The 10,000-nt window shown below is 39.9% G+C and overlaps 1 protein-coding gene across 3 annotated transcripts in view; it reads right to left on the reverse strand.

Moving 5' to 3' along the window:
* The window catches only part of LOC138022848 (uncharacterized), an 84,117-nt gene that overhangs the window by 60,216 nt on the left and 13,901 nt on the right, over window positions 1–10,000 (reverse strand). For 2 of the 3 annotated variants that reach the window (XM_068869829.1, XM_068869827.1), the window contains exons 11-19: window positions 9,938–9,977; window positions 9,470–9,526; window positions 9,009–9,055; window positions 8,562–8,690; window positions 6,743–6,925; window positions 6,326–6,435; window positions 5,710–5,863; window positions 5,402–5,547; window positions 82–3,420 (exon numbers count right to left, since the gene is read on the reverse strand). In XM_068869829.1, the coding sequence (XP_068725930.1) occupies window positions 1,977–3,420; window positions 5,402–5,547; window positions 5,710–5,863; window positions 6,326–6,435; window positions 6,743–6,925; window positions 8,562–8,690; window positions 9,009–9,055; window positions 9,470–9,526; window positions 9,938–9,977 (2,310 nt within the window). In that variant the 3' untranslated portion in view covers window positions 82–1,976. Of the gene's footprint in view, window positions 1–81; window positions 3,421–5,401; window positions 5,548–5,709; window positions 5,864–6,325; window positions 6,436–6,742; window positions 6,926–8,561; window positions 8,691–9,008; window positions 9,056–9,469; window positions 9,527–9,937; window positions 9,978–10,000 lie in introns of those variants that run through there. The other variant, XR_011126652.1, reaches the window with a different exon arrangement.

The raw sequence follows: 10,000 nt of genomic DNA on the forward strand, positions 1-10,000 counted from the left end.
ACACCTTGTCCTATGTGTCAACTAACCCTGACAGCGTGATGCAGACATTAAAAACGGGACTTGAAAAGAGATAATCTATGCTTGGCGTTTCATTTTATCTTTATTAGATACGTGTAACCGAACAATATTGTCTTAAGTCGATGTTACACAACCGACATCTTCATATGATATTTTTGTCAGTGGCTGAGCCTGCAGCCAGGTGTTGTGCGGTCACTACAGCCCACTCAAGGCGAATTTAATTCTAAATGAATGCATAATGAGCGTATAAAATGTTTAGAGCATTGTGCTATATAAAAACGTCCTGTAAGTCTTGAAAGTGTACAAATTTGTAGGGTACTACACTATCAATATGGAAACTGTTACATGCGTTCAACCTCTTACAAGTTTAGCTCACTTTGATTGCATCTTCAATTCACTCTGCTCAATTAACTTAACTGCATTGAACCGATAAACTGCTCAAATGCGGAGACACTGACGGCAATTGCCAAGGCCAACACATGACCTGTTGGGCTTGTTTTTAACGCTTTCATACTCAAGCTCGAAACATTCATTCTCCCAACTGGTACCATAAATTTCTTTGTCGGTTAGACTTCAGTTAGTTATGAGAATTTGGTGTTATATATAAGATCACACCTCTTCAGCCAATAATTATCTTCATTCTCAATACCTGTCTGAATCGGACAGTTTTTTTTTTATTATTAGGAGAATTTACATGCCGATCAATCCTTGCAGTCAAAAGGTTTTAACCTTAAAAGTAAGCAACTTCGTGCCGGCAAAAGGGAAATAACGAGTAACACACGCAAATCTTAAGTTTAGGCCACCTCACTACTCAACAAAAGTATGGAAATTCTTTTATGTACATGATAAGGGACTTTAAGAGCTGCATTGGTTTGGCACTCTTCTAGTTTGGAGTTTAAACAAATGAATGCAACTTACAAAGTTACGATTCAAGACCCAAAGTTTTGACTGTCTTGTGTGGAGGCGTGATAATGGGGGCCTTATACCTGACACCTACTTACATTTTACCGAAAGAAAGAACGCTGATGAGCAAGTATATAAAAGTTCTCTTTTTACAGAACTGGCGAAGATACTACGCAGTAGCATTGAAACATTCCGGTGGTGAATGGTAACTTTGTAATTTGTATTTATTAGACTTGAAATCAGAGTGGAAGCAATCCGTGTCTAATTGTCGTTTTGCTTGCAATTTATGAACCTTAAGTAACTACTCTGAAACCAATATGATCGCGGAATATCTTGGCAAGAAATTTTACAGCCATTTTACAGTTGTTTTCTCAGTGGCCGACCCTATGAACGGCTGCGAGGTTGCCCGTGACCTTGTATTAATACAGACCTCACTGCTTTTATCATGTAAATTGTTTTGTTGTAATTCTAATTAGTCTTCATTAACATTACAAAAGCACAAAGGTTTGTATCAAAGCAGGTTCACCGGCATCCTCGCTTCCATTTTTAGGCCACGTAACTTAGCTACAACTGTAAAATGTTCTATTGTTTCTTAATGGAGGGAACATGGTTTTTGACTGCTTAATCCATTGACACCTCACACGCCCTAGGATGCCTTCAGTTGACGAGTAAAATCCTCTGGCGTTAGAGTAAAATCAGAAAGTCTCACTCCCGGGGGTCAATGGTTTAAGGTGCAACATGTCATGCACTTTCTCTTCTGTCGTATTTCTCAAGGTAAATCCATTGCTACTAGGTTTTTCATCAATGTTCAATGGTCAGAGTACCTGAATCTTTCTTGAGGGATTGTTGCTGGCCCAATTGGGCACTGTGCAAACAAAGCTTAATACTGCATGTTTTCGATGGCGTTTAAGACACTTCCGTTGTAAATGCCCTGAATGCTTAGAGGTCATAGCTACCTAGAACGCCTTAAAAAATTAAACCTGAGGCTGTAATGAAGCTTAGCGATGATACGATTCTTTGAGGACCAAGGCTATAAAGAATGCGCATTCAAACAGTTACAAACTGAGGTCAACCACAATACTTGTCAACTGCCTCTGCAATACAGAGTTGTGTCTTTCCATTGTTATGGCTTGTTCCTGGAGAGGGGATTCGTCCCTTTCATCCTCCATCAGCACTGTTTCACTTTCATATACATGTTTTCTCTGTGATTCATGCGGTGATGTTTTATTCTCGCAAACGTTTTCCTTATCATCTGGTTTGCATTTAGCTTCCCTCTTGTACTGGAAATTCTGTCGCTTTTTCCTTCTCATCGCGTTCTTTCTTCTTAAAGGAGAGGCTCGATCACGTGCGGTCTCTCCATTTCTTTGACATTCAGTATCCTTGGGAATATTACTTGGTTGTTGGTAGTGAACTGGGGAGCGATCTACATCCATCTTGTTCGTTTGCGTAGTCTCAATATCGGAATTTCCACTTTCTGTTGGTGCACCAGCATCACCCTGCGAGCATATCGTTCCTGAATTTTCCTCTTGGAAGGAGTTTGGCTCTACGTTGCATGCTTCTTCGAGGCTTGCATTTCCTTTCTTATCTTCTAAGGACCCGTTTGCATTCATACCTTTTATTGGTGAATCGCCCGAGGTTACAATAGGACGATCGTAAATGTCTTCATCAATTTTGGGTTCCCTTTTTGCCTTTTTCTTAGGCTGAAAACTCTGTGTTTCCCCTGTTCCTATCCGATCTTCTTGAGCACTTTCGCACTTCCTGGGGAAGTTGTATTGTCTTTCCTTCGGGAGTCTAGCTGGCCTTTTGTAGTGTATTTCATTCAGTTTGCAATCTTTATTTATTGTGGTGAAAGCTTCCTCTTTGTCGGCGTGAATTTCACAGTTTCCATCTGCATCTGAAGCCTTGTTCGCTGCATGTGCAGTGTGTCCAGCTCTTACCCATTCATGGTTGTTGAATTCATAGTCGGGTGCGTGATAAGCACCACCTTTGCCGTGATCCAACTCCCAGCGTGAGCGGTTTATGCCACATATTCTTAACTCAGCATACTGAAGTTCGTCCTTGGAAGAACTCTCAGTTGCGTACAAAGCGTTCTTATTCTCCTTGATCCACTTTTCATAGTCACCATTTCCGGAGACCACATCGATTGTTTGGTTTCTAGTTTCGCAAGGACACATGATGTCAGTCACAGGGCACGAATAATCTGACACTTTTGCTTCGTCAACTTGTCGTGTTTGTTCGGTGGGTGGGCTATCTGAAGAATTTACGGATTTCTCAGATCGTTCCTTGGGGCCATAAGCATCTGACCTTTCTACATACTTATAGCGATGTTGAGCAAAGAACTCTTCGGAACACATTCTCTCTATGTTTCTTTCAGAGGGGTGACTATCTTCACCTAACACGTGAGGGGCGTCAGTCTCTTGAGAGACAGAAAGATCCGGCGACTCTCCTTCGTTGTGTGTTTTCAACCAAAGCTGCATAATCCAAGCCTTCATTGGTTTCCTTTTAACCAAAAACCAGATTAACACAGTGAGCAGTTTATTCCACTCCAGCCTACTAAACTCTAAACCCATGCTAACCTCCGAGCTTTTTTTGCCCTGACCAAATCGCGTTGTCGAAGTGAATCTTCACTTCCTCGATCAGAATTGTATTTCTAGTATTCATACACATGTGACAAACAAACTAACTTATAGTTCGTTGGCTTCTTAGCAAACTCACTGCCAGTCTTCGAAAATACCAGTGATCATGGTTTTGAATACCCTTAATCTACGGTTCCCATTTACTTCAAACTGTAAAGATCCCTTCACCTCGATGAATCTGATTTAATGAATTTTACCATTCGCCAATTTGATGTTAAGGGAACTCTTGACAAGCATCTCAGTCGTATGACGCCGTTACATTTTTCTAAATCATTCCTAGGCATTTACCGAGCAAAAATAGGAGAATTACTGCTTCAAAGAATGCAAAAGTGTTTAAAAGAGTAAATCAAAATGTGAGAAAAGGGGGATTCAGGACATTATGGTCCTCGGTTTCCATTAACTTACTTTCCGTAATGTCTCATTATCCTGTAAACAGCCACTGTGAAAATTAGTCGAACTCGTTCAGTCCTGTTTCAATGGTTTCCTACAAGAAGTAACTTCTTACATCGAGTAACTTAGGGGTGCAGGGCTGGCGTAGCGGTGAGAGCACTCGCTTTCCACCAATATGGCCTGGGTTAATTTCCACACTCGACGGTGTCATATGTGGGTTGGGGATGTTGGTCCTCTACTCTGTTCCGGGAGGTTTTTTCCTGGGTACTCCGGTTTTCCCTTTTACTCAAATACCAACATTTAGTATAGACTCACTCAGTGATCTTGGTGTTTCAAGCAATCTGATCGGTTCGCTATCTCGGAGTAATTGAGCATTATTCACTCCCCTCGGAGTGAATAATGCTTGATCCAAACAAAACAAAATGGCCGGCGTAAACTCGCCAGCATTTATGAATCGGAAATATTGACAATACAAGATGATGCTGTGTGCTACAGAAGACAACGAAGGCCACAAAATTTGGCCTAAAAGTTTTCAAAGGTAAGAGAAGAGTTCACACTTTTGCCAACCAGTGTTTGACTTCGTTTTTCCAGATAATTATTGCTGAAAATTAAACAATCTTCACGCCAACAATTTGTTTCACTCGGAGTCATTCTCTTTTGTAGGGCTGGTCGCCCACCAAAACGAATTTCTAAGTGAAATCGAGGAATTAAAAACATGTTTAGGAAAGTTCCACATGGTTGCAAGGAATCAAGACGGGTCATTTTACAACAAACTAACGCTCACCTCAATTAGAGCCACCATTTCATGTGGATCCTTTACCAACTGCACTTTCAATTGCCATTTCAAATGAACCTCAAAAACTTTGATCGAACGGTGAAAATGTTTTAACAAGCAGACTTTCGATTTAGATTGTTGATTTAAACGGTGCTAAATGATCATTTTGCTGTTTGTGACGAGGATTTTAACGAAGGTTATTTAAATTTGTCATGTTTGAAGCTTTTGTAAGCACTTTCGCGCATGCTGTGCCGCCTGCACGTTTTCCACGCATGAATTGAGGTGCCAATTAAATCGACTTTGCATGGATCGTTTTTTCTGCAATTGTTGTTGAGATCACCTCGTGAGTATATACTAAAACAATTATTCTTCTCAATCTCGGTGAAAAGTGGCAGAATATTTACCTCGCCGCTTTGCGGCTCGGTATATATTCTACCATCATTGACCTCGATTTCAAAGAATAATTGTTAATTGATTTGATTTAATTTGCGTTAATTTGTTGATTTCACTTTACAGTGTCCCCAATTAGTGCTCCAGCGCTAGATCGACTCGACGCTCCTTTTTTCTTCGTTTTAGGCGATGAGCAATATTTTTATTGTATCTCTGTGGACGGCCTACTGAACATGCAACAACGCAATGACTTTTGAGTAAGAAATGTGATTTTAAGTACGAGAAATACCTGCTTGTGAGACAATCGAAAATGGCGAGGAACGGAGGTCTCTGCTTTGAATCGAAAGCCCAACACTGATGCATGAGGATGTAGACCCAATCAGGACAGCATTCAGGTCGGCTGAGTGGACCGCTGTCTCGCTGATAAGGCAGAATCTGTAAGGAAGATAATGATGATCACAAACAGTTAGTTCATGTTGGTGGATCACCGAGTAAAAGTCTTTATCATGGATTGGTAATAATCTTTCTAATACTAGTAAAACTTGGGTGTGCTAGAAAAAAACTAAGGAGACAGGATTCCGCCATAATAATCTTTACCTCGTCATTGTCAAGCCAGTGATAAGGTCTCGAAAATTGTTGTTCTTCTTGACCATATTGGTAGGATGCATAGAGTTCCCAGGCTAGTATACCAAATGCCCACACATCACTGGCATGCGAGTAATATCCATCCAGGATGACCTCTGGTGCACTCCTGTTCAAAAAAGGGAGTCTTCGGTGTAAATTTTTCTAGCAATAAAATATATGTTTTCTAAGAGGTACACGCGACTTGTTTTGCTTCATCTGAAATCTTTATCATGGGTTCAGGATGATTCTGCGCAACGCTAATTAAAAATGAGAAATGGGCTTTTTGTGTGGCACCTTCACTGAATTTAGATCATAGTGCAATTTTGAAATTTCGGTCATGACAAATGGGATAATTCGAGGATTTAGGGAAAGTCGTTTTGGAACAGAGCGAAAACTTGTGACTGTCACGATCCTTATGTGGCCATGCTTGGCGTGACTTTAAGGAATGGAGACAGTGTCGAATTAGTGACAGGAGAGAGCATTCCTCTTAAACGTCATTCGAATATGTTTTTCATCGTTTCCTAAAGCTCTCTTCCCTTGTTAACTCTGTATTTTTTTCCTTTTTTCTAGGCAGCTCATGATATCTCACCATCTACTGGCATCAAGTGGCATGGTCGTTTGTGCAACACACGATGTACTAGTGACTTCGTAAGCGCTCATTGAAAGACTCTTGGAGCGTCCCAGTCGACCAATTTGAACCTGCAAAGGACAGTTTTCAGTCATTATACGTTGATAAACCTCTACTGAACAATCTGACTTATTTGAGACGACAATCGAACAAGCATCGCCTCCTTCAATTTCTGGCTTGACGAGGTGACGCATTAAAGCTTCCTTAGGAAAGTTAAGTATCCCAAAATAGGTCATATATTCTGACGGTCGGAGGTTCATTTTGATGCTCCAGTTATAGTTCTCTTTTTACGAGAAAAATAACACGCATTTTTAAAATCATTTTGCATTGTTCAATAAAAATTTGTCGTAATGATGAGTTCACAAGTGGCCAACTTACCTGGTTTGGTGATAAGACATTGATGTACTCAGCTCGAAGAGCCCCATGCACAATGTGTTTACTGTGAAGGTAATGACACGCAGAAGCCACTTGGGACAAAAACATCTCTATGTTTTCCTTTTTGCATTGTCTTTGAAGAACGTACTCTTTGAGATTTCCATGGGGATAGTTTGGACGTGAGGCCTGAGAAACAGATCATCAGTTAGAAAAGAACGGCCTGCCATGGTTTCGGTCTTTGTTACACTAAGTTTTTTTTTTTTTTTTTGTCAGTGAATTTTTTTAGGCTTACAGCTCAATGAATTACTGCCGGTTTACATCCGATAGCTTGTCAACTTGAAGGCCTTTGGAAACGGTCTGTTCAAACACTTCACGCTGTTTGGCTATGCTGTCTTTGTAATGACATTTGCAAATGGTTAGACTCTCAAGTCTTCTCGCTGGGATAGAGACAATAAACCGTAGACCCCTTTTCACAACCCCTCATTCTTCATAACCCTCTGGGACGTATAAGAATCTATCAAGAGCCATAATCTATACACTATTCGTAAAGAGTAGGGCGTGGAATTCCCGGTGTTGCGGTCTGTCCTCTGTGGTATGTCATTGTTTACAGGGAAAATGCTCGGAGATGCTAACTACACCAAGCTACTCTAAAATCCGAGGGTAAAGAAAAATATTATTATTATTATTATTATTATTATTATTAGAACTAGAATTGAATGACTAAATGAAAATACACAAGATTCCCTGCGACTCTGAGTTTCGTGCGTATGCATTCATCAGGCAGATTTAATGAAGAACAGACTTATTAGCTAGCTATATATATATACATATTTACGATGAGTAGAACAATGGGGTCCTGATTACAATGGGTGAGAAGGGCGGAACTGGGGGTGTGGTGTAAGACTGGCTGAGCTAAAACAAGCGCAATATAATAGCTATTGTGTAGGATAAGCCTTAATTGTTCTTGAGATAACACTTGTTTTCATGTCGGCATTTGGATACAAGCTCGGATCGTTTGTTCAGTAGATTGTTGCTGCGTTTAATTATATGAAGTTTTTCTGCCAAGCATAAATCACATCTTTCGCTTGAATTGTGATAGGGGCGGGCTCTTGCAATGATAGACCATGTAGTTGTAAAGCTGGTGTTGCTGTCTTTGAGTTGCCAGATGTATTTTGATAATTCAGTGCTATTAGAAAGTTTCCTGTGGGTGAATGTTGACTTGTGTTGAGTGTATCTTTGTTTAAAAGTTCCTTCAGTCAATCCGATGTAGTTCTTGGTAGTGGTTTTGATTGTCCAATCAAACCACTACCGCAGCAACAACAATCTACTGAACAAACGATCCGAGCTTGTATCCAAATGCCGACATGAAAACAGGTTTTATCTCAAGAACATTAAGGCTTATCCTACACAATAGCTATTGTATTGCGCTTGTTTTAGCTCAGCCAGTCTTACATCACACCCCCAGTTCCGCCCTTCTCACCCATTGTAACCAGACCCCATTGTTCTACTCATCGTAAATATGTATATATATATAGCTAGCTAATAAGTCTGTTCTTCATTAAATCTGCCTGATGAATGCATACGCACGAAACTCAGAGCCGCAAGGAATCTTGTGTATTTTCATTTAGTCATTTAATTCTATACACCTCTCTACACAAACGTGTATTGAGCACTCTTTAGCAGTGTTTCCTACAGTTTCTTATGATGATGATGATGATGATGATGATGATTATTATTATTATTATTATTATTATTATTACTTTGATGATAATGATGATGATGATATCCACACAGGATATCATCACTAATGTTGAATACTTACTATCCAGCGAAATGAATTGAAGAAGCCTTGTTTCCATATTGGTACAATGTTTGGATGATTGAGACGGCGAAGCTCGGTGGCATGCTGAACATCTTGTTGTGAAAGTCTCTCCCACGTCCATATGGACCCCTAAAGATGTTGAAAGGGTAGACAATAATACGACTATTTTCAATATGCTTGGAATTGCATTCCGTCATGTACATCATTGTTGCTCGATCGCTCACGACAGGTTTTAGAAATCACATTACTCTACAGTCATACTACGGTGGTTAGCTTGAGATGCTGTTATTAAAGGCATATGCTATCAGTTTCGAAGGTTTTCTTAGGAAATACAGTAAAAACGCGTATATCATTTCAAATATATTGAGGAGATGCTCCTTTTACCCGTTCTTGCCTATCGGTCTTATCTCCATAAGAAGGGATAAAGAGAATAAAAATACTTCTTACTTGATTTTCTGTGATAAAATAATCTGCCACGAGGTCATCATAAATATCTGGGGAAAAAAGCAAGGAGCTAATTAGTTGAACCATTATTTCTATTTCACGACACATTTTATTAGGGTTTGACAGATTATGGCATAAAAGGTCTAATCGGTATGACATGAGAAGGAGTAGAACACGACTAACTGAGCGTATCTTTGGAGTGTTTTCTAATACAGCCTTGTAATGGTTCACACTACTCTTATGTAGAGGTTGCAAAGTGTTCACCATTGAAAGCGCTAACTTAAAAGTCATGCAGAAGGTTGTTTTTCTCTAGGGAACAACTTGCGTGACGGATGTGACAACGTCCAGTAGTGTTATTATGAAGCTGTATTTGACAAGTATAAAGTTTTAAATGCGTTGTAAATAGCTTATCTCGACACTGCCAAGGATTTGTCCCAAAATTTTCACTAATCTACACGTATTACCAGACTGCTTGTTATCATCTTTCTCCGTTGAATCTAAGTTAACATCCTTGAGAATATCTGTGGGTAAAGATTAATAAAACTAAAAAATTCAACGAGGGGGCAAGAGTTGAGGAGTTGAAACGAATGGCAACTTAGGAGGAGGTTAATTATAGGTCTAGTTCACAAAGAATTTGTTTTGTTGGTACGTGCGTTCGTCGCCTCGTTTTGAAGAAACCTGCAATTGAGTCGGTTCCCACATGAGCTGATATTGCTTTCCTGTTTATGGCTTGTGGTAAAAGATTAGAGATCAAAACCTCTTCAAGAAGAGTTACAAATAGTTGATTCTAAATTTGATCGAAATTTGACACCACGAAGGAAACAATCAAGGTCTCAGAGGTCATTTAAGTAAGGCCCTAAGACACTTGTTGGATGACAAAATTGAGGGGCGCATCTAATTGCTTTCATTCTGGACATAAGTGAGGCACTTACCAGCAATTGTACTGTACACAGCCTCGCCATCCGAAGCGATCTATGTGTGGCAAAAAGTAATGA

This window comes from Montipora capricornis, chromosome 11, assembly GCF_036669925.1.
Source record: "Montipora capricornis isolate CH-2021 chromosome 11, ASM3666992v2, whole genome shotgun sequence".
Classification (NCBI taxonomy): Eukaryota; Metazoa; Cnidaria; class Anthozoa; order Scleractinia; family Acroporidae; genus Montipora; species Montipora capricornis.